The sequence below is a fragment of the Psammomys obesus genome, unplaced genomic scaffold (genome assembly GCF_907164565.1).
Source record: "Psammomys obesus unplaced genomic scaffold, mPsaObe1.curated_primary_1811, whole genome shotgun sequence".
In the NCBI taxonomy this organism is placed as follows: Eukaryota; Metazoa; Chordata; class Mammalia; order Rodentia; family Muridae; genus Psammomys; species Psammomys obesus.
The window spans coordinates 18,034,330-18,061,293 of record NW_026596040.1 but is presented as its reverse complement, the minus strand read 5'-3'; the positions used below and the strand labels follow the sequence as shown (position 1 = coordinate 18,061,293).

At 43.2% G+C, this 26,964-nt stretch overlaps 1 protein-coding gene across 3 annotated transcripts in view; it reads left to right on the top strand.

Annotated features, from left to right (window-relative positions):
* The window catches only part of Marchf3 (membrane associated ring-CH-type finger 3), a 158,103-nt gene that overhangs the window by 109,926 nt on the left and 21,213 nt on the right, over positions 1-26,964 (top strand). For all 3 annotated transcript variants that reach the window (XM_055622953.1, XM_055622955.1, XM_055622954.1), the window contains exons 2-3: positions 11,976-12,219; positions 16,041-16,245. In XM_055622953.1, coding sequence (XP_055478928.1) covers positions 12,032-12,219; positions 16,041-16,245 — 393 coding nt within the window. In that variant the 5' untranslated portion in view covers positions 11,976-12,031. The remainder of the gene's footprint in view (positions 1-11,975; positions 12,220-16,040; positions 16,246-26,964) is intronic.

Here is a 26,964-nt window from a genome sequence, read left to right as displayed (position 1 = left end):
CCACTGCTGGTGGGAATGTAAACTTTCCATTCTGGAAAGCAATCTGGCACTTTCTCAGACAACTAGGAATAGGGCTTCCTCAAGATCCAGCTATACCACTCCTAGGCATATACCCAAAAGAGTCTCAAGTATACAATAAGGACATTTGCTTAACCATGTTTGTAGCAGCCCTTATTTGTAATAGCCAGAAGCTGGAAACAGCCCAGATGCCCCTCAGTGGAGGAATGGATGCACAAATTGTTGTATATCTACACAATGGAATATTACTCAGCAATAAAAAACAAGGAAATCATGAAATTTGCAGGTAAATGGTGTGATCTGGAAAAGATCATCCTGAGTGTGCTGTCCCAGAAGCAAAAAGATGCACATGGTATATACTCACTCATATAGACATATATTATAGGATAAACCTACTAAAATCTGTACACCTAAAGAAACTAATCAAGAGGGAGGACTCTTGCTAAAATGCTCAATTCCTATCCAGAAAGGCAAAGAGGATGGACATCAGAATAAGGAGAAAAGAGGGAACATGATAAAAATCTTAAGAAAAAAACTTGAAATGTTTCTGAGGGACAACAGTAGGGGTTACATTGCGTACAGACAAATTAGGTTATTGAGTAATGGTTAGGAAATGTTATGTTCTTATTGATTTTAATCACCTTTATTAAAAAATAAATTTAAACTCTTCATTCTGGGGCATAGTCACTACAAGGCACTTCATTGTTTTGCACCAGGCAAATGGAGCAGAATTTGGGAACCTGTCTCCAGTGTTAGTGCTGATCTTAGCTAGAATAACTTCACATTCTTCAACATCTGCAGTGGCTGGTCTCTAGGGACTTATCTAACTACATGTGTTTCTTACTTTATTAGTGAAATTGGAGATTCAAGAATAAAACACTGTCCTCAAGAACATTGTGTTAATTTGTGACACACTAGAGATTTTTTTTTTTAGCCCATAAAGCAAATGAATGAGCTCTGTGGGGGCATGGCTGTTATTTTCTCCCTAGAAGGCAGTAAAGACCTGCAGTATTTATTAAGCACTTAGAAAAAGGAAAATGAATAGTGTTATGAATGTAGAAAAATAGCTCACACTACTGCCATTAATAATGTGATTTTTCTGTCTGTTTTGAAGGAAACCGGGATACAAATTTAAAAATGTGGGCCTCTATGCATTATTTAGTTGTTTTGTTTAAGATAATTATGTAATTCAATATCAATATAAAGTTGCTTCTCTTTTTGTCAAACAGGCTAAATTGAGTTAAGAAGCTTTAGTCATTAATTTCACTGGGCTGAATATACAAAGAAAGGGCCAGACCAGGTGTTTGACTCAGGACTTTTCCTCTGTGAAACCTGAAGGGCTTTAGGGAATGTTCTGGTGGGTGACAGCCCTCTTTGTAAGGTGACACTGCACTGGGCACTTCTTCCAGGCTTCAATAGGTGACTTCCCAGGAGGATCAGGGAGATGCAGACCCACCCTTACAAGGAAAAAGGCCAAGTGGAGCCAGCAGCCCAGAGGTGGGGAATTAAGAGAGGCCCCTCTGCACTGTGGTTCAGGGAACTATTGCAAGCTCCGAAATCAAGGCATGACATACAAGGAGAGCTAGGCAGGTCCCAGCAACGGTGCAAGTACAGGGTGGAGAAGCTGATGAGCTCATTTGGAGCCAAGGTTCTTTGAAAAGATTTGTAAATGCTTTGCATTGAGGTAGGCATGAAATAAGCTCCAGAATCAAGGAAGAGACTCTGTTGGCCAATTTCATGGTTCACAAGAATCCAGGATGCAAACTGAAGTGACCAAGTGATAAAGTGATCTCAGATGGTGTCCTTATTTGGTTGGATGTTACTTTATCTTGTGTTTGTTCTTATCTTATTAAAAAAAAAAAAAAACTGGAGCCATTTTAAGGAACCAATCTATTGATGGGACATGTCCACAATCCCAACACTGGATAGGGGAAGGCAGGAGGATCATGAGTTTGAAACCAGGCTGAGAAACATAGCAAAACCCTACCCATCCCTCAAAAGAGTACAGGAGAATTTTGGAATAAGAAGAGGAGATGCAGAGAGCAGTGTCTATGGTCGAGAAAAGCAATTCCCCAAGGCATTTCTGTGATTTTTACTTCTCTTTATAAAAGCTGTCAAAGCACATGCTAGTGGTACACACATGCATACACGCATGCACGCGCGCACACAGATGTGCATCAGATTCATGTCTATGAAGCACATAGGGAAGAATTGGTGTTTTGAGGAAAGCAACCCTTGCTTAATGTAAACCAGTAATCAGCCCTATCCAGGAACGCAGAAGGCGCAAGTGAAGAACTGGCACATCTACACAGCTAATGCAAGGTTGCTTGCGAGTAGAACAGGGAGTACAGATGGGGGACCAGTCTCAGATCAACTTCCTCAATGCCAGCCTTTCACTTGCATGCTGATAGAGCACAGGTATGAACCTAACAACAACTGGGAACTTGTAGTTTAGAATGTGTTTAGCTTCCTTGTAACCAGAGAGTTCCTTTTCTTGCCAATATACTTTCTTCTGCCTTCATATCCTCATGCACGCTGGACAGGGAGTGTGTTTGGTTGGCACAGGGCCCTCTGAGAGTCGTTTGAAGACTATACTGTACTTATGTACTTCCATTCCAAGAGGCATCATATAAGCATCTCTCTCGGTTTTGTCTGCCCTCGCCCCTTTACTATTTTATAACGTGGTGTTTTTAAGCATCTTGACCTACTGTCAGAACTCACCTGTGGAATCCCACCTCCTCCTCAGCCCAGCTGGGACTCTGTGTGCAGGAGCCAGTCGTTATTTACAAGTGTAATTCAGCTGTCGCTGTATCTTTGAACACACATAGTTGTTATGGGATTTTTTTTAATTGTCATTTTCATCTTTCTAATTAAAATTAAATGGAAAAATGGATAGCTTCCAAAATCTGAATTAATTTCATGAGAACATCTTCAGGGGAAAAATATGTATAAATATGATAATTGGTACTTTATTTGCCTTCAGCAGAATGAGAAGGTTTTTACCTGAGTGAAGAGAAAACATAGTCATCTTTAATGAGAAAAATAAGACTTGTCTGATGCTTCTGATACTTCTTGTGGCTACAAATCAGAATTAATTACATAGAGGAGAAATGATAAATAACTCGGAATATAACTTTAACACAGTGTACTAGGAATGTATTGTCAGAACTCCTGCTGTGGCCGGCTTCCTTTATACTGGGCTGGAGCTTTTTCCTCCCCATAGCTCATCATTGATATTTACACATTCCTCAAGAAAGTGCCATTATCCCACAGCCAAAACCTTCATCATGCTTAGAAACAGGCAGTTCATTTATGTACTGTGCTCTATATGTGTGATACAATCACATAACAGAAAATAATGAGACAACAAAACAGGGTGGGGGGTTGTTTAGTTTTATTTTGTTTTGTTTTATGTTTTGCTTATTGGGTCAGACAGTGTTTCCCTCTACAGACTCATCAAGTGCCTGATGGATGTGTTTATTAAAACATGGTCACTTTATTTGGAATGACATACTCTGTGTTCTACATAATGAGGTTGGTGAAGCATCCAGAAAGAAATGCCTACTTTGGAAGCATGAGTCTGTAAGCACAGCCTTGCTGCAGCCATTTAAGTAATGAAGCAGCTACTTTGTGGCTCCACATGTGTAGTGAATGGCCTCCTTGGTGTGTTTTTGAAAACTTCAGTGTGGCTGGTAATCGTGTCCCAGAAATCTCCTTGGAGAGCCTTTGTGTCCTGTTCTAAGAAGAAATATGTAGCTTTTACACATTAATGGTTCTGAAGTTAGTCCTTTGCTCCATTTTCATTGGAAAGGAAGGTCACTGTGTGATTTTCTACCTCCCCTTACTTGCTGTGAACATTCAAGACACTCTTAAGTTCATCAGCCATGCAGCACACTGTCTGCTTTTAACATGCCTGAGAAGCCAAGGAAATGTCCCATCAAAGAGCATTTCTATTCTCAGGGACTGCTCTTAGAATCCAGTCAGCCAAGCTACCACAGAAGAGAAGTTCTCAGACAGACCAGAATTGCTGCTTTTTCCATTTCAACCACCAACTGCCCTGCATTGCCCACTCATTGGTCTCATTAGAGAAGGCCCTGCTCCTTGAGAATGCAGCCCTTGAAGAAAGCTAGGGGAAGGGAAGTTGAAATCAGGCTTCTGAGTTCTGGACCAGTGTTCTTGACGTGGAACTCTGCAAGCAAGAAGATAGCCAACTATTCCATAGTTCTGTATATCTTTACTCCAGATGCAGGGCATTGGACCCCCTGAATTATCAAAGACACAAATGGCAATGAGAAGGTGCTGAACTCTGCAGCCTGGAAGAGGCCTAGGCTCCAGATTGTTTGGTTCCCTGTGCTTCTCCTTGGGAAATGTCAAGAAAGATTTGAGATAGCTGCACCCTATACTACCAGAAACTTCCTAGGACTAGCTAACACATCCTCAAAAAAACAATTTCTAGGATGTATTTAAAAAGAAGAATGAATAGTGAATTTTCTTCTTGGATTTGCTATGTTGACCAACTCTGGTTATGAAAGTGACCCAACACCCATCCAGGACAAGTTTGCACCTGTAACTCCTACCTCTCTTATTGTTGTAGTTCATTATGCTTATAACCGTCACTTGAGCTCTGGTCCCATAACAAACGTCTAAGTGTTCAATGCATTATTGCTAACTATGATTACAAAATGACAGAGCAAATCTTTGGGGTGTATTCATCTCACTTGGCTCATTACTGTCTTTTGCTACTAGTTCTTAAATCCTCTGCAGGTAGGCATTAAGGTTGGCTGAAGTTTCGATTTGGCTGCAGACCACTCTGCATTTGGCAGCTCGCACACACAGCTTAATACTAGCCAGTACGCACATTCTTAGGCTTGTGATTCCACCTTCAAACCTTGTGGGTAAATTAGAAACTGAGAGATATGAAAGATGTGAGATTTCTCCTGCTTCTCAATCTGTGCCTAAGAGATGAAAGTTGACTTTGTACCCGAAATTCAGTTCTGGTACAAAGGAACTCCAGAGAGGCTTTTGCTTTGTTTTCTGGTGTCTTCTCACATGTCAGATTAATTGAGGTAGAAGTAAGTGGCTGCTGTAACAAGTGGCCCCAGGCATCTCCAGTATCACAGCAGTGTTGATCAGATAGCACTATTACACATTTTCATCACTACACAAAATCAGTGAACATGGACAAGGTTCCCTGTCTAACACACAATGTCAGAGTTAAAGTATAGTGCAAAAGTACAGAGGAAAATAGGTTGAACATCATGGGGGAAGGTGATTTTAAAAGACAGAAATCAGACATAGCCCAGGCTAGAAAAAGAAGAGGAATTAAAATTAACATAAATTATGTGTACATAAATGTCCAACCTTATTAATTTATTTTAGCTTTTTACTGTTTTTTTTCTTAGATTTATTTTTATTTTGTGTATATTGATGTTTTACCTGCATGTATGTTTATGCACATGTGTACCTGGTACCCAGGGAGGCTAGAAAAGAGTATCAGATACTGGAACTAAAGTTATAGATGGTTGTAACTGCCATATGGATGCTGGGAAATGAATGTGGGTCCTCTGAAAGAACAGCCAGTGCTCTTAACCACTAAGCCATCCCTCCAGCCCCCAGATCCCAACACTAAAAGCATGTTCTTATCTTGTGCTATTATCAGGATATAGCTTGTACCCCAAAAGGTCACATGTTAGAAGTTTGGTCCTTACCTCACAATGATGGTGGGGTGATTGAACATTTAAGAAATAGTACCTAGGGCTGGAGAGACGGCTTAGAGCAGTGGTTCTCAGCCTGTGGGTCACAACCTTCTTGGGGTTCCAACAATCCTTTCATGGGGGTTGCATATCAGATATCCAACGTATCAGATATTTACATTATGATTTGTAACAGTAGCAAAATTACAATTAGGAAGTAGCAACAAAATAATTTTATGGTTGGGGTCACCATAGCATGAGGAACTGTATTATGGTGTTGCAGCATTGAGAGCCACTGCCAGAGAGGAGTAAGGTACACCTGTCACCAAGCCTGGCAATCCAAGTTCAGTCCCCATGAATCTCCTGCAAACTGTCTTCTGGCCCTCCCACACATGTCATGGCCTCTGTGTGTGTGTACAGGAACATGTGTGCCATATCATGCATGTAAAGGTCAGAGGACAACTTCACATGAGTTGGTTTCTCCTTCTACCATGTTTGAGATCTCTTGTTATTTGTGCTGCATATACACCAAGGGTAGCTGGCTCAGAGCTTCTGGGAAAGACTTTCCCATCTCCCATATTGTCAGAGGGGTGACGGGAATATAGGTGTAGGCCACAGCATCGAGGTTTTATGTGGGTTCTGAGATCAGGTCATCAGGATTGCTCAGCAAACACTTTACCCTCTCAGTCACATCCCCCGTCTGAGAGCAAGAATTTTTGGTTTGTGTCTAAAGAGCGCTTAACCACTGAAAGGTCTAAGGTTTGCTCTTTGCTCATATGCTCTCTCCCCTTAGAAAAGCTCTACCATGATGCTGTCCATCGTGCACTCAGGGATGGCCTTCTTTTCTTTCTTCCTTTTTTTTCTTTTTTCATTAATTTATTTATTTAGTCACTTTACAGCCTGATTGCAGCCCCTCTCTCCTTTCCTCCCAGCCCCACACTCACAGCTTCTTTCCCCTATTCCCCCCTCTCCTTCTTCTCAGAGAGGAGGAGACCCCTGTGGGTACTAACCCACCTAGGCACATCTAGTCAAAGCAGGACTAAGTGTATTCATTCCCACTGAGGCCAGACAAGGAAGCCCAGCTAGGGGAAAAGGGACCCAAAGGCAAGCAACAGAGTCAGAGACAGCCCCTGCTCCAGTTGTTAGGGGACCGACATGATGACCTGCTGCACATCTGCTTCATATGTATAGGGGGCTTAGGTCCATCCCATGCTTGCTCTTTGGTTGGTGGTTCAGCATCTGTGAGCCACCATAGGCCCAGGTTAGTTTGCTCTGAAGGTCTTTGTGGTGTCCTTGACCCCTCCAGCTCCCTCTATCATTCATCCTACTGTTCTACAAGACTCCCAGAGCCCCATCTACTGTTTGGCTGTGGGTCTCTGCATATGTTTCCATCAGCTGCCAGAGGAAGTCTCTCAAAAGACAGGCTAGGCTCCTGTCTGCAAGCATAACAGAGTATCATTAATAGTTTTAGGGGGTGGCTCTCTTCTATGGGGTAGATCTCAAGTTGGGCCAGTCATTGGTTTGCCATTCCCTCAATCTAAGCTCCATCTTTATCCCTAACTTCTTGTAGGCAGGACAAATTTGGAAGCCAAAAGTTTTATGGGTGTGTTAGTGTCTACCTTCTCCACTAGAAGTTTCACCTGGCTACATTAGTGCCATAGTGTTGGAGTTTTAGCTTCCAAACCATAAGCTTGATAAGCTTTTTTTTTTTCTTTCCAAGCAACCCAGCCTCAAGTATTATGTTATAGCAATGGAAAACAGACTAATTACTTTCAGGCCTCTCAAAATACCAGGTAAGGTGACTCAGGAAATATAAATACTCAGATAGTCAGGAGAGCTCAGGGAAGTTTGAGATGCCATCTTGTCGTCATCATCTATTCCATGAATGGCATATCTCTGGCGTGTGCATCCTGCTGCCCAAGCCATGTGTGTCCCAGAAAGCTGTGAATACAGCCCAACACATTGTAGGTGACATCATGTCACATTGGACATCCCAATGAATGGTGTGTCTCTAAGAACAGGGGTGGGATTTTTGTTTTATTCTGTTTGGGGAAGGAGGGTTGTTTTACTTTTTGGTCCTCACAGAGCTCTCTGGTCTGTGACAATGGGCTGTAGAGGGGAGCCCAGTATGCTTTCTAAATGTTTTCCTTTCCTTCCCCCATGTCCTGAGTCTGCATCTTCATGATGCCAGCCACGTTCCCATGGAAATCACTTACCAGTGGCACACTGTTCCAGAAACCCGGCAATGATTAGCTGCAGCCTGGTTGGGGCTCCTGCTTTTGTAAAACCTGTACTCTGCCCTTTACAAGGGTCGTAGTTTCAACAGGCAGGCCTTTATATTTTAACAATTCTCTAATCAGGCTTTCATTTATTTAGCCTCCTGATCCGTGTTCACTGTCTCCCTCCTGTCCACCTACGCCCACTCTTCCCACTGTGTGCAGCTGAGTTTCTCCAGTAGCAAATCATCTTTATTCTCAACCTAAGAGTGAAATTGAACAAGGTGTCAAATCCAGGCAACAAAGGACCATCCTACCATTGAAGCTTGAGGTTTCAAGTTTACACATGCCCAGCTTCTTCCTGGCACTGTACAAGTGTAAGAAAAGAAAAGTCTTAGATGGCCTTGGATGTTATTTTCCTTTACCACAAATACTACCAAGAAAGCTGTCAAATGGTGTTTAAAATTTTGCACAAAGGTCAGTGGAAGACCAGTGCTAGCTTGCAGACCCACAGCTCAGCTCTTTTGAGCATCCAAGGCAACAGCCTGCTGTTCTCCCCGGAGACTCCAACCAAGATGGGGAAATGCACTGGGCCATTTGTCACTGCCCCAGGGGTAACATCTGCATGCCAGTTGGTGTGTACAGCCTACAGGCCCACTCCTGCCCACCCATGCCTCACCTCACCCCTTAACTTTCTCCTCTGTAAGATCAGGGCAGTGTGCTCTCTTCCCTCCTCCTCTGCATGAGTAAGTGATTAGATCCATTCATCCAGGGCTGAAACTATCTCCACTGTGATCAGGCACATTCATGCTCTGTGTGATCCCTCCCACCCCAGTTTTAATTCAAAGAATAGTCTTTTTAGGACTAGTGGGATTCTCTGCCAGCATGACAGTCTTTGAATCTCAAAGGTATTCAGTGGTATAGAGCAGACATGCTGGTTTGCTCTTCCAGGAGTGCTAGGTTGGAATAGCTCTTAAATTTACTCCTAAACTGATTGACGGCTTAGAGCAGTGGTTCTCAGCCTGAGGGTTGCAACCCCTTTGAGGATCCAATGATCCTCACATAAGATCATCAGAAAATGCAGATTTTTACATTATGATTTATAACAGTAGCAAAATTACAGTTATGGAGTAGCAATAAAAATAATTTTATGGTTGGGGGGAGTCACCACAACATGGGGGACTGTGTAAAAGGGTCTCAGCATTAGGAAGCTTGAGAACCACTGACTTAGAAGATCTGGAGTGTATGGCTCTATAGACATGGTACAATAAAAAGAGCAGAAGGTTTGCTTGAAGGAGAAGCAAGGGAGGTGCTTGTGTCCCTTTGTGTTGAACCAACTACAAAAGGAACCCACTAACCAAGTGGCTGATAATGTTCCCTTGCTTGTGAGAAATGGCATGAAGTGTATCATTTAGAAGCTAGATCACAGGTGAAAAATAACTCCAAGAGAAACTGCTTCTAGAATATTTAAGGGCATTTTGTTGTGGATGTACATCACTACTTCATATGAGGAGAACTTGTTCTGTTACTAGTGAATGACCATGCCTGAATTGGGTAAACTAGGGAAAGCCCTAGCTCCCACTGGCCACTGTGCACCCTTCCCTGCCCCCTTCCAGTTCAACAAGCATAGGGAGAGTGTGCTTCACTCTCTGGGCTGGAGTTATGCAAAAGCCAAAAATAGACTCTCGGAGTGCACCCAGACATAATGATTCCATGCAGCAGAAGGTCACTGTGTCTGCTTTTCCTGCCAACACACCCCTGGCTCTTCATCTATGGCTGCTTTGTGAAGCAAGAGAGCTGTGCCAGGAAGCTGTGCTCTGTGGCTGTGAGGCATTATGAGAATTCAAAATCATGTCAATGAGGTTTTGTCAGAGTAGGTTAGAGGAGGGGTTACAAACAGTTTTAGAAGAAGACCATCTTTTAACATCCTTTTGTTTGTTGGCCTGAGAGCTACTGTAACTCCATTTTAAAGGGGAGAAAAAAGTCTCTCTGGTTCAACTATAATCAATCTCCACCCTGCCAAAAAAGAAAAAGGTATCTACCCAAAAAAAGTTCTGTGGTTCTGAGGGGTAGGATCATGAGATCATAAGTGGGTTTTTCCTGTGCTTTCTAGAATGTATCATATATGTAATATAAAATAAGGCAGCAAAGCCTATTTTTTGTGTGTATGCATGTTAACACTTAGGCATGTGTAAAGGCTATGCATCTGGCTGTGTCACACAGGCCCAGAGTTGGTTCCTTAGTCTTGCTGCTTGTTATTTATTAAAACAAGGTCTCTCTCTGAGCCTGGAGCTCACTGATTCCTGTCGACCTGAATAGCCAGCTTTCTCCAGCGATCCCCTGATTGTGTCTTCTGAGTGCTGGGTTACAGGCAGCAGCCATATCTACTGCTTGAATGTGGGTTCTGGGGACCTGAACTCTGGTCTTCATTCTTCCACAGCAAGCACTTTACCCACAGAACTATCTCCCCAGGACCCAACAAATCCCAATTTTAGAAAACAAAACTATACTCTATACCAACTATCTATTTCTTTGCATTTTCAATATTAAGTGCTGTGAAATGGCATGGAGGGACAGCCACTGCTTGTGTTCTTCTGTTATCCTCTGACCAAGGACTGTTATCCACAGCCATTTCACCATTGTAGAATCCGGAGGGCTGCTAGAGAAGAAAACACATACAGAGAGAGAGAGAGAGATGGATAGAGAGGAGAGAGAGAGAGAGAGAGAGAGAGAGAGAGAGAGGAGATTCTGGCAACAAGGAAAAAGGGAATCAGCCACACACCTCAGCAGCAAGGATGAGGATCATGACCATTTGTCTGAAATAGTCAGACCTGTGCCTATCAGGGGGGAAACTGTCTACTCAAGTATATCTGAAAACACTGTGTTCTTGCCCTGATGCACATCATTCTGAACATTGGAAAGACCCTGTTTTCCAGACCCATAGTGATGAAGTAACATGTAATAAGTACCAACAAATATCCAGGAAGAAACCACTCCTTGTTTCCTTGTTTTCGAGTTGGGAACGACAAGGCTTGCAATTCGCTGGACTTGAGCTTTGATGACCCTGACTGCTTTCTAACAAGAGCTCATTCTGTGAGCCAGTTCTGTCTACTGAGCTCAGGCCATGTGGAGCATAAGGGTGAACAGGATGATGGAAAGGGCGCGATGGGTAGGAGTACTCTGACCCCTTACCTTTGGGTGCAATGAATCCTGCAAGTTTCCTCATGGTGCACATGTGCATCTTCGGCTGTTCAGTAACACAAACAAAAAGCCACTGCTAATGTATTTCTTTTAATGCCCATATGAAGAACAGAACAGTTCATCAAACCAGCCATTACTTGAACAGCTGTTTGCAGCTGGCTCAGCTGGGTGAGCTTCTTACGGGAAGTTAACTTGTAGCTTGCAAGGTAGAGTGTTGCATTACAGTGCACAGGTGTGGCAGAGGTTGGAGAGTGATTGAATGACCACAAGTGGCAAATGATGCCCCAGAATGTACAAGTTGGCCAAATTCTTTGCTTTTCTTTCCTTTTTTCTCCCTCTTTTTAATCTCAGTATCTCTGAATAAAACTGCATAGAGAATAAATTGCTTACAAGGAAAAATAGTTTCGAGCAGTTCTAATAATGATTCTAGTAACTTTCAGAGAGTGTCGACAAAGACTTACTGCATCTCTAGGGCAGAGCGGGAGAACTGCTTCTTCAGATCTTCTCTTCAGATCTGGGCTTCCAAGCTATCATTCTGTCCCCTCCCAGAAAGCAGTACTCCTGAACGTGCCTGTACGCACACATGCTTGACGTCTTGTTAATAGACAGGTGTTCATAACTCTTGTGGCCTATGTGTGTATAAGTGTGTGTATAAGTGTGTGTGTGTGTGTGTGTGTGTGCAAATGTATATGAGCATGCTTGTATTAAATAGTAACAAGATAATAATGCCACATCTGAGCTACCCTAGTATTTATATTAAATAATGACATGCTGATGTTGGTGGCCCATAATTCTCCATTTTCTATTAACCATCCAGCCAAGTAAACTGTTTTCTGATCTCTCATAGATGGAAATCTTCTATGAAGGTGGAAGCCATTAACAGAGTAATTGCTGTCTGTTGCCATGACAACCAGCCGCTGCAGTCACCTGCCCGAAGTCTTGCCAGACTGCACCAGCTCAGCTGCACCTGTGGTGAAGACCGTGGAGGATTGTGGCAGCCTAGTGAATGGGCAGCCACAGTATGTCATGCAAGTTTCAGCCAAGGACGGGCAGCTGCTGTCAACAGTAGTGCGGACTCTTGCCACCCAGAGGTAGTGCCACAGTTAAAATGAATGTATCTACAATTGATCCAAAGAGCTGTTTGTCAGGTGGAGAATGCTGAAGGGAGTGTAATTAGTGCTCAGGTCTTTGTGTCAAGAAAGGGAGGTACGGGGCAAAGATTGAAAAAGACTGCCCAAGTTCTGTTGTTGTTGTTTGCACAGCAGCAGGAGCATAAAGCTAAAATTCAGGTTGTCACATTCCTCCTAGAGCTACTGCAGAGAGCTAGGCAGGGGAGAGCTGCCACAGGATGTGGGGTTGCTTGCTTTACATTTGTTATTTTGACACTGCTGTGGCTGGTTTTGTTTTGTCTTCTTGTGTCCAGAAACTAACAAAGCTAGCCCTTTGTAGGACAGGATGAAGAAGTCACCTGATTTCAGGTGATTGAGCCAAAGTGGGATTGAGATAAGGTCTCCGGTAGCCCAGACTAGCCTCAAACTTACTTTGTAGCTGAGGGTGGTCTTGAAGGCCTAGTCCTGCCTCCATCTCCTGCATACTGGGATCAGGGGCATGTGCTACCACTTCTGGCTTTGTGAATAAAACTTTGGAAGTAACATTCCCAGTGTGAATACTGCTTAACATTACCCAGTGGATATGCTGTCCAGGCTGTTTTGGGGGTGAGTCTACTTTTGCCATGTAGGGGTCTGTTTTGTCATCCCCTCCTTCACACTCTGCAGCATTCTCTAACCTGCCACAGCTGGTTTCTCTGTGTGAAGATGAGTGGAGACAGCTTATTCCAGCCAGTACCTTATCCCTGGAGTCTCCTCCTGTGCTGCTGTGGCCCATGGCAGATTGGGAGCTATAGGCTGCCAAGATAATGAATGTAGATTCTCCAGTTTTCTTTCAAAAAAGAAAAAAAAAAAAAAAAAAGCTGCCATACCAGACAGCTTACAACCTCCTATAATTCCAGTTCCAGGGGGTCTGACACCTCTGGCCTCCCTAGGCAAGGGTACTCATGTGCGCACACACACATATTAAAAATAATAAAAACAGTCTTTAAGATATGTGTGGCTGTCACAGAAGAAAGAAAGAAAATATGTAGTGTATTTTTTCCACTTCTTGGAGAATTTCCAGCAAATTGTTCAGGGCTCAGAACATAAAGAGGTGGTGAATGTCATTGACCCGCTGTGAACCAAGGATGGATGGCTGTATGTACACCACCCACCCTGGCAGGCATCAATCACCTTACTTGATCAAGAAGAACAGGCTGTTTGATGTAACAGAGAGCTCTGTGTGTGGGTGCGTGTGTGAGTGTGTGTTGTATGTTGTGTGTTATCTCTCTTTCACCTACACCTAGGCCACACAGTACTGCAACCAAAAGGCTGCAGTTTTACCTGCTTATGACTCAAAGTGAACAAAGACAAAATACAAAGATGTCAAGAAACAAAAGCCAACTGTCACATTTCTTCTCACCTTCCTCTCCCTGGTGTATAGATGAGTCTCTTGGGCACGCGAAGGGACAATCCTGCGAGCCTCTAGCTTTCATTCATTCTCAGGATCATTCCCAGTAAAGCCATTGGGAAGCAGCAGTGTTTCTGTGACTGTCTCCATTTGAATCAGAGATAGCATTAAAAAGTAATGGGGCATGGACCTAGGTTAACATCATCTCTGGAGAACTTGGGGAAAAGAAAGCAGAGAGTGTGAAAGGAGGCTGCCTTGTCACACGCCATGACAACATTCTTTTAAAATGTCATTTATACAGGGAGTTAGCCCCTTCAGTTGAAAATGAGTCCATCTTAATTTGATGTCTCCATTAGACTTACATGGTGAGAGCTATGCTTCTTGATTTTCCTCAGCCTGAGTCCTTCTGCAAATGAGAGTAGCTAGCATTAACTAGGTTTGGCTGTCTGCTGGTCCTCTAGATCTAAGTCTGCTCTAGGCCAACTTTTCTCACATTCTCACAGTCACAATACAGAAAGGCTCCACTTTTGAGCCCGGTTTGGAGGTCAGAAGACTAAAGTGTGGGGAGATGAAGTTAGTTGTTCATCTGACAAGCCTCAGAGCTTGGGTTTGAGCCCAGGCAACCAGATTGCAAAGCTAGGAACCATTGGATTACGCTGTGCCCTCTTCAAGAAACATGAGGGAGTGGCCTTTCCACACTTGAATGCAAAACTCTAGACAGAGGCCACCTCAGTGGGACATTTTTACCACTTCTTCTCAGTAAAGTATCTTCAGCATACGAGAGAGTATCCTCCACAAGCTCGAAAGGCCATCACACCTCAGCTTTGAGCCCTGCTCAGTCTGCAGCTTCAGAGCCGTTTACCAGTTTACTTCCCTGCTCCCCATCTCCTGCAGTATTGGGAAGAGAAATGGAAGGAACCTCACATATTCCTTCATCAGACCCAAAATACACAGTTTGTCTAGAAACTATAATTGATGTCATTTCAAAAGAATTTGTGCTTGGGGCTGGAGAAAGAATTCAGCTGTTAAAAATATTCATTGTTCTTGCAGAGGACCCAGGTTCAGTTCCCAGCATCCTTGTGGTGGCTCAGAACCATCCGTAACCCCCGCTCCATGGATCCAGTGCCCTCTTCTAACTAATGGAGGCACCAAGCATGCATGTGGTACACATACATACATACAGGCAAAACACTCACATACATAAAATTAAATAATAAAATCTAAATGATTTTTAAAGAATTTATTCTTACTGGTGATGAATGATTTTTGTAGATTTATTTTTTTTATATGTGTGTTTTGTCTGCATGTATGTTTGTGTGTGTGCAGCACATGTGTGGCTGCTGCCTGCACTGCTCAAAAGAGGATGTTGAATCCCCTGGAACTGGAGTTGCAGGTGATTATGAGAACAAGTACGTTCTCAAAATTGAACCCATGTGTTCTGCAAGAACAAGGGCACCTAACTGCGAAGCCATCTCTCCAGTCCATTTTTTATTATTATTATTGATAGTTTTCCTGAATTTTTTTCTGTGTTCAAGACAAAAATATGGGGCTGGAGAATATAGAAAAGAGAGAAGTGGACTGGGAGGTGGCTCCATGGAGAAAGCACTCGACACACAAAATGAGGGTCAGAGTTTGGATCTTCAGCATACCCATCAAAGGCAAGCAAATATGGCTGCTACCTTGTAATCCTAGCACTTGTGAGGTGGAGACAGAGAACCTCCAGAGCAAAGTGGCTGGCTTGACTAGTTATCTGTTTGCTAGATCTGAGTTCAAGAGAGAGAGCCTGCCTTAGTAGAAGATGGAGCACAGTATCCACGATGACACCTCGCACCAACTTCTGGCCCTATATCATACACACATGTGAATGTGTGCCCATACACATGTAAATTCACACACAAAAACCCTGTAAATTATTAAGACATATAGGTGGTTTTAAACCTTTCAACTCACACGGATACCAAGTCTTTCATTACTTTGAAGATGCAAGAGGATCAAATCTCTGTTTTTCAGAACAAGCAATAATAAAACAAGTATAAATCCCAATACTCCTATTCAAACCACATTACCAGGTAACCATGTAAAAGGTAATATTTATACCTAAAAGCATTTCAACAAAGAAAGGAAGAAAAGTTATAGAGAATTAGCACATCATTAATTGTCTATATTCAGCAAATTAACAGGTTGAGTCATTAAGACTCAATGGCTTTTGACACCATACACAAAAAGACACCATGAAGCAGTGTCCAGAGGAATATATCCAGGCACACATCCTTCTGTAAGGAGGGGAGCTTAAAGCAGTTTGTATTCTGAGCAGCTGCCACTGAGGAGGGCCCAGCTGACACTGATTAAGGGCCCTCCCCAGGGCACTGAGTTGCCACCCAGTGACCAGCAGCTGCCCCTCCTTCTCTTGCAGCCCCTTCAATGACCGGCCAATGTGCAGGATCTGCCATGAGGGCAGCAGCCAAGAGGACTTGCTCTCTCCATGTGAGTGTACTGGGACCTTGGGGACAATCCATCGGAGCTGCCTGGAGCACTGGCTGTCATCCTCAAATACCAGCTACTGTGAACTCTGCCACTTCAGGTTTGCAGTGGAGCGCAAACCCAGGCCGTTAGTGGAGGTCAGTAAGTGGAGCACGTCCTAAAAACTTAGATGGAATGAGCAAATGATGTCTGCTTTTATGGCCAGTCACAAACCCTGTAGAGCTTCACTGAAGCACAGCGGTAGCTCTGAGAGAGAAGGAGAGAGAGAGAACAAGAGGACCAGCTTACCATCTCACTCAGGAGCCAGCAGCAGAAGAGTGACCTCCACAAGGGTGGATACAAGAAAGAAAAATTCAGTGTAAGGAGAAAAGGGAAGTTTAGAGAGCTGATCTCCATTTGTTAATGCCTGTGAGACAGAACATAAATGCCAAGCCCCTCTCCATGTACTATCTGCTCAACTTGAAGCAACATGTAAAGAGGCTTTTGGGTTGTGCATCCTAGAAGTCTTCTTAGGGAAGGATAGCAGTGTAGCGCAGTGGATTATAACCAGACTTCCTGAGCTCTGCAACCGGGATAAGCAATCTCACCTCTGGGAACTACTGTAAGGATTCATGCAGTCACTGGCTATAAAGCGCTTAGAATCAGGAAACATGAAAACGTTTGAATGAACAAAGGTCTTTCTGACACTTTTTAGTGAATTGCCTTGCGCTGGAATTTCTTTTCATAAAATGTGATGCTGTCAGTTCAGTTGCCAAAACAGCAGGACATTCTCCTTTATGTTTTAAGATGCACAGGATTAAGATGGCCTGGTTTTAGAATAGTTGGAGGAGAGTTTTTTGTTTGTTTTTTTTTAGGGTGGTTCTGCCATCTCTCCTACCTCTGAATCCTGTTAGTCAAAGCACCAGTATTGGCAACAATAAATATTTTAACACATTATGAGGCAGAGAGTGCTGAGAGGAGCCAAAGTACTGAGCCTGTAGTACAGACATACTGAGAATTATGTCACTGTGTCAAGGCTATCCCAGGGAAACTGCCCCCAGAACTTGAACCTGAAATAGAACCGTATAGTAGATACTGACGCCAAGATACTGAAAGCTCTCTGTATACGGTCTCATGGTTTTGACCTTGAAACTTTAACCCTGACTTATAACTGGAGCTAGTCTGATCTGTGAGTGCAACATTCATTTGGCTTTCCCCAGCAGACTCTGCTTTTGTGAAAGCTGAATCAAGTGACCTCTTTGTGTAGCCATCTTGCCACTTGACAGTCACTTTCAGAAAGTCATATTTGTAGATTGCCTGTCAGGATCTAGCCCGTAAAACCCTATCATGTCTGATCCCCTCTGCAGAGGGACAGATACCATGAAATAGTAAACAGAGGGCATGAAGATTTCCCAAGCCCAATAGCAAGAGGAAACAAAAGTCTATTTTTCCTTTCCAGAAACTCTTGGAATCTCCCCAATTTGCCATTGCAACCTCTCCAGCAAAGCTGGCTTCCCAGGGTGAGGAAATCAGACTTATAAATGGATCTCTCCCACTGGTCTTCTTTGCAGAGATCTTCAGATTGGCGAAAATCCCAAAGAGGGAAGAGCTATTGATTTGAGTTCCTGCACTCACACTGTAGTTTTTTAATAACATGTGGTGATCCTTTCCCATCTTGGAGAGTAACACGTAAGGCTCTTCCAAGTTGCCAGTATCAGGTCCCAGAACTGACAGGCAGGATGGTTGGTGGCTGTCATTAGACAAGGAAACAAGGCGAATGACCTTGAGAATGTGTGAGGTGCTCTACAAGATTTAGGGCCTCACCTACAAAAACTTCACCCAGACGGTCACCAGTGGTGAAGTTTTCATTGCACAAATGGAATGTGACAATTTTCAGAGTTAATGATGATTGAACAAGTTGAAAGTGAAAGGCAAGCCCCTCAGACTGGGGGAGGCAGACCGTTTGATCATCCTATGGTTGAAGTGAACTTGTTGTTTGACCACAAGCAATAAAAAGTTGTCTTTGGTTTCTCAGCTGGAGAACAAATGAGAACCAGGTGCAGGCAGATTTTTTTTTTTTTTTTTTAACAAGTGACATTGTTAATTGACTTTTCCAGTCTTACCAAAGGGCATCATATTCACAGTGGCCAATGCGTCTCAGTGATTTTATCTGGAGATGAGCATGCATCTTCTTAGTATGCCAGCCAAAGCTGCCTGTTTGGGAAAAGGATTAGGAGCACTGTTGCATTAGTTCTCGTTTTTATTCGCTTAATTGCTTTAATCATTACTTTGTTTACCACTTGGATCTGCCTTCTCATTAAAGCAAGAAAATTCCATAGCATTTCATTTTAAAATCAATGTGACAATAACAGCTCTTGTTGCTAGAGGAAGCAGTTTTAGAAGTCATTTATAAATTTTATTTGTCAGCAACGAGATGCTAACACTAGCTGCAATTACTTCAGCATCTTAGATTTGCACTTTTGGGAAGCCCTTTTGGTTCTTCGCTCATCACAACCCTGCAATGCCTTTTGCTCTCTATCCCCAAGGTGTTCTCTTTCACCTTCTTTTCTGTACCCTGCAGCTAGCTATTGGCCAGTCATTTTAGGTCCAGAGCCCAGGACTGTTGTGTATACACAGGATGTGGTGCAAAATATTTTTCCTCAGAGAGTGAGTTTCTGCTCTTAATGGCCAAACACATAGCTGGTTTTTATTAGAACCTCCAGACTGGGCTCCCCCTCCCAGTTTGCCACTGACCATCTGTGTGGCCATCTGTGTGGTCTGCTCCGTTTCTCTGCTTCACTATGAAGAGGGTAGGAAAGGAGCTATCCATGACATCTTTTGGTCTCTATAAAGCTAAATATCGTTATGATTAAAAAAAAGAAAGAAAGAAACATTCTGGGATAGATGATGTCCTTTGGGAGAACACTTGCCTAGCATGCAGGAGACTCTGGGTTTGATCCCCAACACAAACAAACCACACTTTAAATGAAAACACTGTGTCTTACCTTCTTACCAACTTGCCTACCTGCCCACATTGCAGATATTGTACATCCTAAATATTTTCCCTCCACAAAGCAAGTGAGCAAAACAAAAGTTAGTTCCAACACAACCCATGAGAGCTACAAAGCAGCCATCTTGTTTAGTCAGGTGTGGATAAACTCCTGCCATGGTCAGGCTAATGTATTCTCACAAGGTCTGTGTCCGATTGTGCAGGGCTTGAAAGAAAGGAAAATGTTAAAACAACAAGACATAAAGAAGGGACAGTTTTAACACACATGCAACCCATCCCTTCACAACCAGCATGGCCCTCAGCAAGCTGGAGTATGTTGACAATGAGAATGTACCCCAAGGCAGTTTGTAAGATGAATTACTCCCAAGAATAATGGCCCACTAGGACATAGGAATAAATACTCACTAACCATAAGAAGACTCACTGGATGATGAGCCTGGGAAGTTTATGGTCTCCTTCAAGCTCCTCTTTAGTTTTCCTCAGTTCTACTGATAAGTTGATACTATTCTTTTTTTAACTAACAGTAAGATTCAGCAAGCTGATAATATACATGTATGCACACACACACACACACACACACACACACACACACACACACACTGTGATTGCCTGAATTCCAGCCCACTGCTAAGACTGGTTCTAGGGACAGGTGGTAGTGGCACAAGCCTTTATTCCCAGCACTCAGAAAGCAGAGACAAGAGAATCTCTGCGAGTTTGAGGCCAGCATGGTCTACAAAGTGAGCTCCAGGACCACTGAGTTGGTACAGTGGTTCTGGTTGACCGCTTTGCCAAGGACTCCCCCATCACTGTGTGCAGACAGACTAGTGGCAACATGAGTTCCTAAGGATGGAGAATTTACCACAGACTCTCCTAGGACATACATGTGTAATAGACACCTTTGCCCAGAAAACTCATGAAGTTAGAGATCAGCCTAACAATGTGGTTATTGATATAAAACAGCAAGAAATAGTAGAAATGTGGTAGAAATGGTGGAAAGTCCAGACTTTCTGCATCTGGACTTCCTCAGTCCAAGAGATGTGATTTTTCACAGAGGGCATGGTTAGGGTTCCTATTCCTATTTCCCTTACACAGGCCTACTTAACTGATAAGAACTGTCTGAACAGTTTAAAAAGCTGTTCCCTGTGAATCAACAGTTTAGATAAATTGAAACAAAGAAGGATTTTCACACATATCAGCTACTTACAATAAGGTAATATAAAGCTAGGGAAATGAAATGTAAGGATTTTTTATCAATATTTTTGTTTTTAAACACTATAAGAATACGGTTTTAAACTGTATCCTAGATTCAGTGTAATCAACAGTGAGAAGCTACACAGAGGACAGAGGCAGCTACACAGAGAAGGGAGAAACTACTTGCAAAGCAGGGAAAGCTACACACACCAGACAGAGCTGCATGAAGAAACCACTTTATACCTTGCCACTTGCTGTTTAATATGTTCAGGATTTACTCGTGGAGCTGGAGAAGTTTATGCACCCCATCCCTTCACAACCAGCATGATGGCTCAGCAGTTAGCAGCGGTTCTCTTCCAGAGGACCAAGGCCCACTTCTCAGCACTCCTGTGACAGGTTACAACTGTTTACAACTCCAGTTTCAGAATATTTAACACTCTGTTCTGGCCTCCATGTTCCCACACACACGGTACACAGACGTACATACAAGCAAAATACCTATGCACATAAATAAAAACAAGTAAATCTCTGAAAAAATGTTTAATACTTGTGTTTGTGTTAATTTCTTATATATTACTGTATTAATTTTTACATAGATGTGTGAACATATACATTTATCCATATATGTCAGACTTAGGTAGAAACAATGCTGTACTGTTATTGTGTTTTGTTTCATTTTTAATATTTATCCAATTAAAAACAAGAAAGTTTTCCTTTAGCATATCTATCAGCAACCCCTTGTGGCAATGGGCTAATTGGGGAATAACACCATATGAGGCTTAGGCTGATTTGAGGAAATTCTGAGATGAATCTTGTTGCTTCTGGAGCACCAGCAAGCTTCTCTCTCCATCACAGTCTGTGTATATGGAGTAAGATATGTAGACCACAGTCTGACCATGTGATACTTGAGTTTTATTGGATCAATAACTTCATTTTTCACTGAGGAGCTTGAGTGACTTCAGCAGGGACCCACACTTAACTGTTCCCCAGCCTGCCCGTTCCTCACACCCGCTCAGCCCTCACACTGGCTTGCATTGCCTGCCTTCTGTTCACTGAGATTGCATGATTTCTTCCACTATTAAGGGCGTTGTCTACACGTGTCTTTCCACCAGCATTGTTCTTTAGGTGAGCCCAGTGATTTCCTCCCTCTTTTCCTCACCAGGCTGGAGAGGCTGGTCTATAACCACAAGGTTAAATGGACCTCTAGAAGAGTGTCCTTGCATGGGCCATAGTGACAATAGCAGTAGCTATGTGTCTTGCCCTTGTGTGTTTAATTGTTGCTAGCCACACATTCCCTTGACCTTTGACAAGGTCTCTTAACAGGCCTTCCACCAGGCTATCTGCTTCCATGTGCTCTTGTTACACCAGCCTGACTCTGCCAGCCATTCGGAATCCAGGTCTGATAGCCAGAAGCCACAGCAACCCTGGATCCTGCAGTCAGTCGGCCTTGTGATTTCCTCTTGGTTTGGGTAGCTAATTTGGCAGTTGTTTCGTTACTTAACGCTTAGCTACAAAGAAGCTGTTTTAAGGTATCTATTAAATTCGCAGCTTGCTTCATTAAAACTCACTTCATTAAAAAAGCAAGCCAACCGAAGTGTTCACATGGCCATGCCAGATGGAAGACAGCTAAGTGTTCGGCGCCTGTGCTTCCAGCCCTCTCATTGATGGTAAAGGATTAATTTGGGGGGGGGGGGATCCAATTCCCTTCATTAAAAGAATTACAGGAGAGGATTCTATTATTTTAAATTGTATTGACACTTTCAGTGAACTTGGGTTGAGATATACCTTGGAATCCACATTCTCATTAAGACCTGGTTCCCCTCCCTTATTCCTCCCATCTAAAAACTTCAATGGGATGAGATGCGAAGGCAGGAAACACCAAGAATTATTCCATGTCGCTTTATTTTCACTTTTGTGTTCAGAAAGCAGAGAGGAGGAAAGTGTAGCAAAGCAAACAGGTGTGCTTCTGCTGCCTAGACTAGCAGCAGACCTTCCCAGAGAAGTCTGTCGGTGACAGAGAACATGTCTGAGCTCTTCCCAAATCTGTCCCTACAGACTCCCACATGTGCGAGAACATCCAGCCAGGTTTCCTTTAAACACACATGGACAGAGAGCAAAAGGAAGTCAATACACTAAGACTGGACTTCCACAGCTGACTCCCAATATACAGCAAACGCTGGCTGTTAAGGGTTGAGTCTTTGAAAGACAGACGATTAAATGTTATTACATGGGAGCTGGGGAGGTGGAGGTATAAAGCTGTCCCTGGGCTGCTGGCAGGAGAGCTTTGTAAAGGGGAGTCCAAAACAGGGGCAGCAAAATGTCACTGGACGGCTGCAGCTGGTAATCATCTTCCTCCTGAATCCTGCTGAAATAACAAGGCACAGTTGACACTCAGGAATTGCCTGTGCAAGGTACAAGGCATCTGGGAGACCCAAAGAGAGGCAAAAATTATAGGAGGCCTGTTCAGTTTTCTGAGACAGAGTTACTGAATATACACAGCCCTCCCTGCTGAAGCCTCCCCCCCCCCCAGGACCCCGGTGCCCTGCAGTCTTAAGTCAGCCACTGGCTTCTAATTCTGAAGAAAAATGCATAGCTTTAAAGAAATCCACTGAGCACTATTGGGAGTAAGGTAGGTGCTGCCTAATGGACAGTTGTTACTGGCAATAGGCATTGCTGATGTGGATATGGTAACTTCTCTTTGCCATAAAAAGTAGAAGAGTTGAGTTCAGTCTGTGATGGGAACTCATCCTTTATCCCTGATAATACCCTACTGTGCCCTATTGTGCTAAGAGTCCCGGTTTCCAGAATAGACCTAGATTAATTGCTTTACTTTGAATATGCCTATATAACTTTATAACTTTAAGATGTTAAACCTATATAACTATATAACTTTAAGATGTTCACACCTCAGTTTTTCCCTCCTATTGACCCAGGCAAAGAGAAAATATTATATGCTATTCTATCTCAATGTCACCTGTATTCCTACAATAACAAAAACTTTGTCCTACTTTGTAGATAAGGAAGCTATAACCTCAGAGGTACTCAGACACTCCTCCAAGGTCTCAAATAGTTTCAGCCTCGGGGCTAGTAAGGTGGAAGAACAGATTAGGTCCTCTCTTGCCAAAGTCCACGTGGTCTCTACATTCTTGGTGTCTTAGTCTAATTGGGACTGCTGTAGCAAAATACCATAAATAAGGTGATTTACAAACAACTGATGTTTATTTCCTACACTTATGGAGTCTGTTAAGCCCATGATCAGAGTGCCAGGCTGAACAGGTCTGGCAAGAGCCATATTCCGTGTTGTAGGTTGTTGACTTCTCGCTACATCTTCAAATGGCAGGAAAGAACTCATTTTCGGTGGTCTCTTCTCTAAGAGCACTAATGCCAACTATAACCTGATCGTCTCCCAAATACCACCAACCCAGCTGTCTGCTGTTCTTTCTCCCTTTGCTCATCAGCACATGCGTGTTCACAAAACCCAGGCTTCCTTACCAATCACCAGGCTTTCCACACACCTAGATATACTTCAGAAAGAGAAGGAAGAGGGTTGAATATAATCATCAGTGGAGCACTCTCCTGGCATGTGTGAGGCCCTAGGTTCATCCCCTGCTATAGGGGATAAAGGCCAGGAAAAGAGGAAGGAGGAAGGGGAAGAGAGAGAGCGATGAAAAACATTGTTAATAAAGTTTTGGTTTCCTGTTGATACTGAGTTAGTCTATTAAATCCTGAGCTGGTTGCCAAGAGGGCAGGATATATGGAACACAGAAGCTTTTTAGGGAAGTGAAACTAATTCAGTATGACAATATAATGGTGAACATTTGTCATTTCACATTTACCAAATCCATAGACTGTGTAACACCAAGATTAAATTCGAGGGTCAGCTATGGACTTTGAGTAGGTTGATTGACACCTGTGCCATTCTGTTAGGGAATGTTGATGATACCGATGTTTCTTTTCTCATTTATGTGACAGAAACAACTTAAGGTACACAGATCACTGTGGCAGAGAAGGTCTACTAGTAGGGTTAGCTCCTGCCCATGACAACAGGAGAATAAGGCTGCTTTCTCTCATCACGGCCAACTGAGAAGTAGAAAGCTCAGGCCCCAACTGGGGTCAAGCTATAACCCACAAGGCCTGCCTCCTCTCCAGCTGGGCCCCACCCACCTCCTAAAGTTCCACAAGCTCGAAAAACAGTGCTACTATCGAGGCACCCAGTCTTCAAACATGTGAAGGGGTGTTTGAGCAGATATTAGGAGCCAGAACAGTGTTATGTGGGGATTCTGTAGGTCCCGTTCCACTTTTCTATGAACCAAAAACTGCTCTAAAATGTAGTTTATTAAAAATGAAAGAATCCCTTAGCCAGGTGTAGTGGTGCATGCCTTTAATCTCAGCACTCAGGGAGGCAGAGGCAGGTGGATCACTGTGAGTTCCAGGCTAGCCTGGTCTACAAAGCAAGCCCAGGAAAGCCAAAGCTACACAGAAAAACCCTGTATTAAAACTGGGCCAGCAAGATGGCTCAATGGATAAAGGCATTTGCCACAAAACCCTGAAAACCTGCATTAAATCCCAAAGACCCAGGTAAAGGTGGAAAAGAACTGACTCCACAAAGTTGTCCTCTGACTTCCACACATGCCACACACTTACAAATAACAATAACAACTTTTTAATCCCAAAATGTACCAGATTAAGTGCTGGGCTAACAGAGTGGGATTTCTCCTCCATCTCATACACTGTAGTCTAATTGAGAAATAGATGTTACCTGTGTAATTAGCCCATGCAAAGGTACGAAACATTCTTCATTTCCAAATGGCTTTACCTGCCCTTTCCTCTCTCCTCTCACCTGGTACCCTTTCTCCACATGTGAGACTCCATCACTGGTTCATTATATCACTGGTCCCCTCTGAGACAACTTCCAAAGGAGAGATGCATTAGAAAGCCAGGAAACTCAAAGGTACAGAGAATCTTGCCCCTGCTTCTATGCATGGTGGTGGCCAAACACAGCGAGGCTAAGGTCTCCAAAGATCCTCATTGGAATAGCTCACTTTGTCAAACTTGGATTCACAACCTCTGAAAAACAACACTGAATCTTCCCTGGAATTACTTGTGTAATTGCTTCAATTCTCTGCTTCCCTCTCTCGACAGATGCAGCTGATCTGGGGAAAGATAAGAACCCACCCTTGCCAGGTCTCTGGGTCCTCAAACTTTGCCCTCCTTATCTGTTATTCGCTGTGCAGACGTTTCTGCACTTGCCGCCTCTTCTTCATGGCTTCCCCTCACTACACAAACATGGGAACCTTGTGAGCTTGTCTGAACAAATGCTTGCTTTGCAGTCCATCATCACCAGGTTAGAGGGACAGACGTGCCCTGACGGAGTGTGAGAAGAAAGCTGGGTTGTGCTTGAATAACACAAATAACACAAAGGACAGGGAAATTTTGTTAAGCTTCTTTATTCCTTTTTGAATTCCGAAAAATTAAGTTTGCTTCTTTGGCTGTGCTACTTGGGAGGATGTATAAATGTATAAGACCCTGTGAAGACAGATCAGACTGAGAACAAAACAATGTTTTCCACTTGTTGTTCTATCCTGGCCTTACCTTCAATGATGGTACTAGCAACTGCAAGATGGAACAAGTGGTTCCATGGAACATAGTCTTGCAGGACCCTGAGGGGAAATGGCTGAGAAGGTCCATCTGAGACGCTGGCAGTAATAGCATCAGGGAAGGTGTAAGATGGAATGCCCAGACAGTTCCTAATTCACCCACCTCCCTCCGAAGGCTTGCTGTTTGCACATAGGTGGTATGAGAAAAGCCTGGAGAAATAGGAGTAAAAATGGCTTCAATATGTTCCTAAAAATGTGGCTTTAGCACTGAAGCCCAGAAGTCACTCATTTCTCACAGTACATTTCCAGCTGCTGGAAGATACACCTGGTGTTCATCTGAACACACACCTATCGGGTGAAGGGTTGACACGGTAATAGGACACACCTGCAAGGCTCATCTGCAAGATGGAGAGTTTCTTTGAGAGAATCTACAGGAGGGTGCTTCAGGTGTTTTTTAAACAAGGCATTTTCAAGTCTCCATTTTTTTTTAAATAGCTTTGCACATTGAACTAAAATTCACTTGCCTTCAAATGCCACATTTAAATCATGCCAACACAATGGCATTCTGTATTTCACAGAGTGAGAACCTTCACCGCAACCAATTTTAGAACACTTTTATTGGCCCACCTCATCCTCCTCCAGCCTCCAGGATGTGTCTCTCAGCCCTTTGCGATTGGCCTCTTTCACTTGGCACAGGCTTTACCAGATCTAGCTTTTAATTCACAGGAAAAGAATCGTGAACCTCCTGACTGTAGGTGTGCTCTCCATCTGTGATTGTTTCTATGCACATGGTCTTCTCAGTTATCTCCTGTGGCCATAGCCTGTGCCACCATTCTAAGCTCTCTTAGGTATAGGCACAACCACCTCCGTGTTAGCATTTGGAAAACTGGTACAGGGATGGTAGTAATTTTTCCCTCTTGAAGTTTGGCTCTCTCCTTATCATGGTAAGACAATGAAACCTTGCTCATATTTTCTCTCATTTGATGGAATTAATCTGTACATTTATTTTTTTTATATCTGAATCCTTGTTATCCTTCCTCAGCAAGCTATTTCCTCAAGTTCAATTTATTCGTTTTATA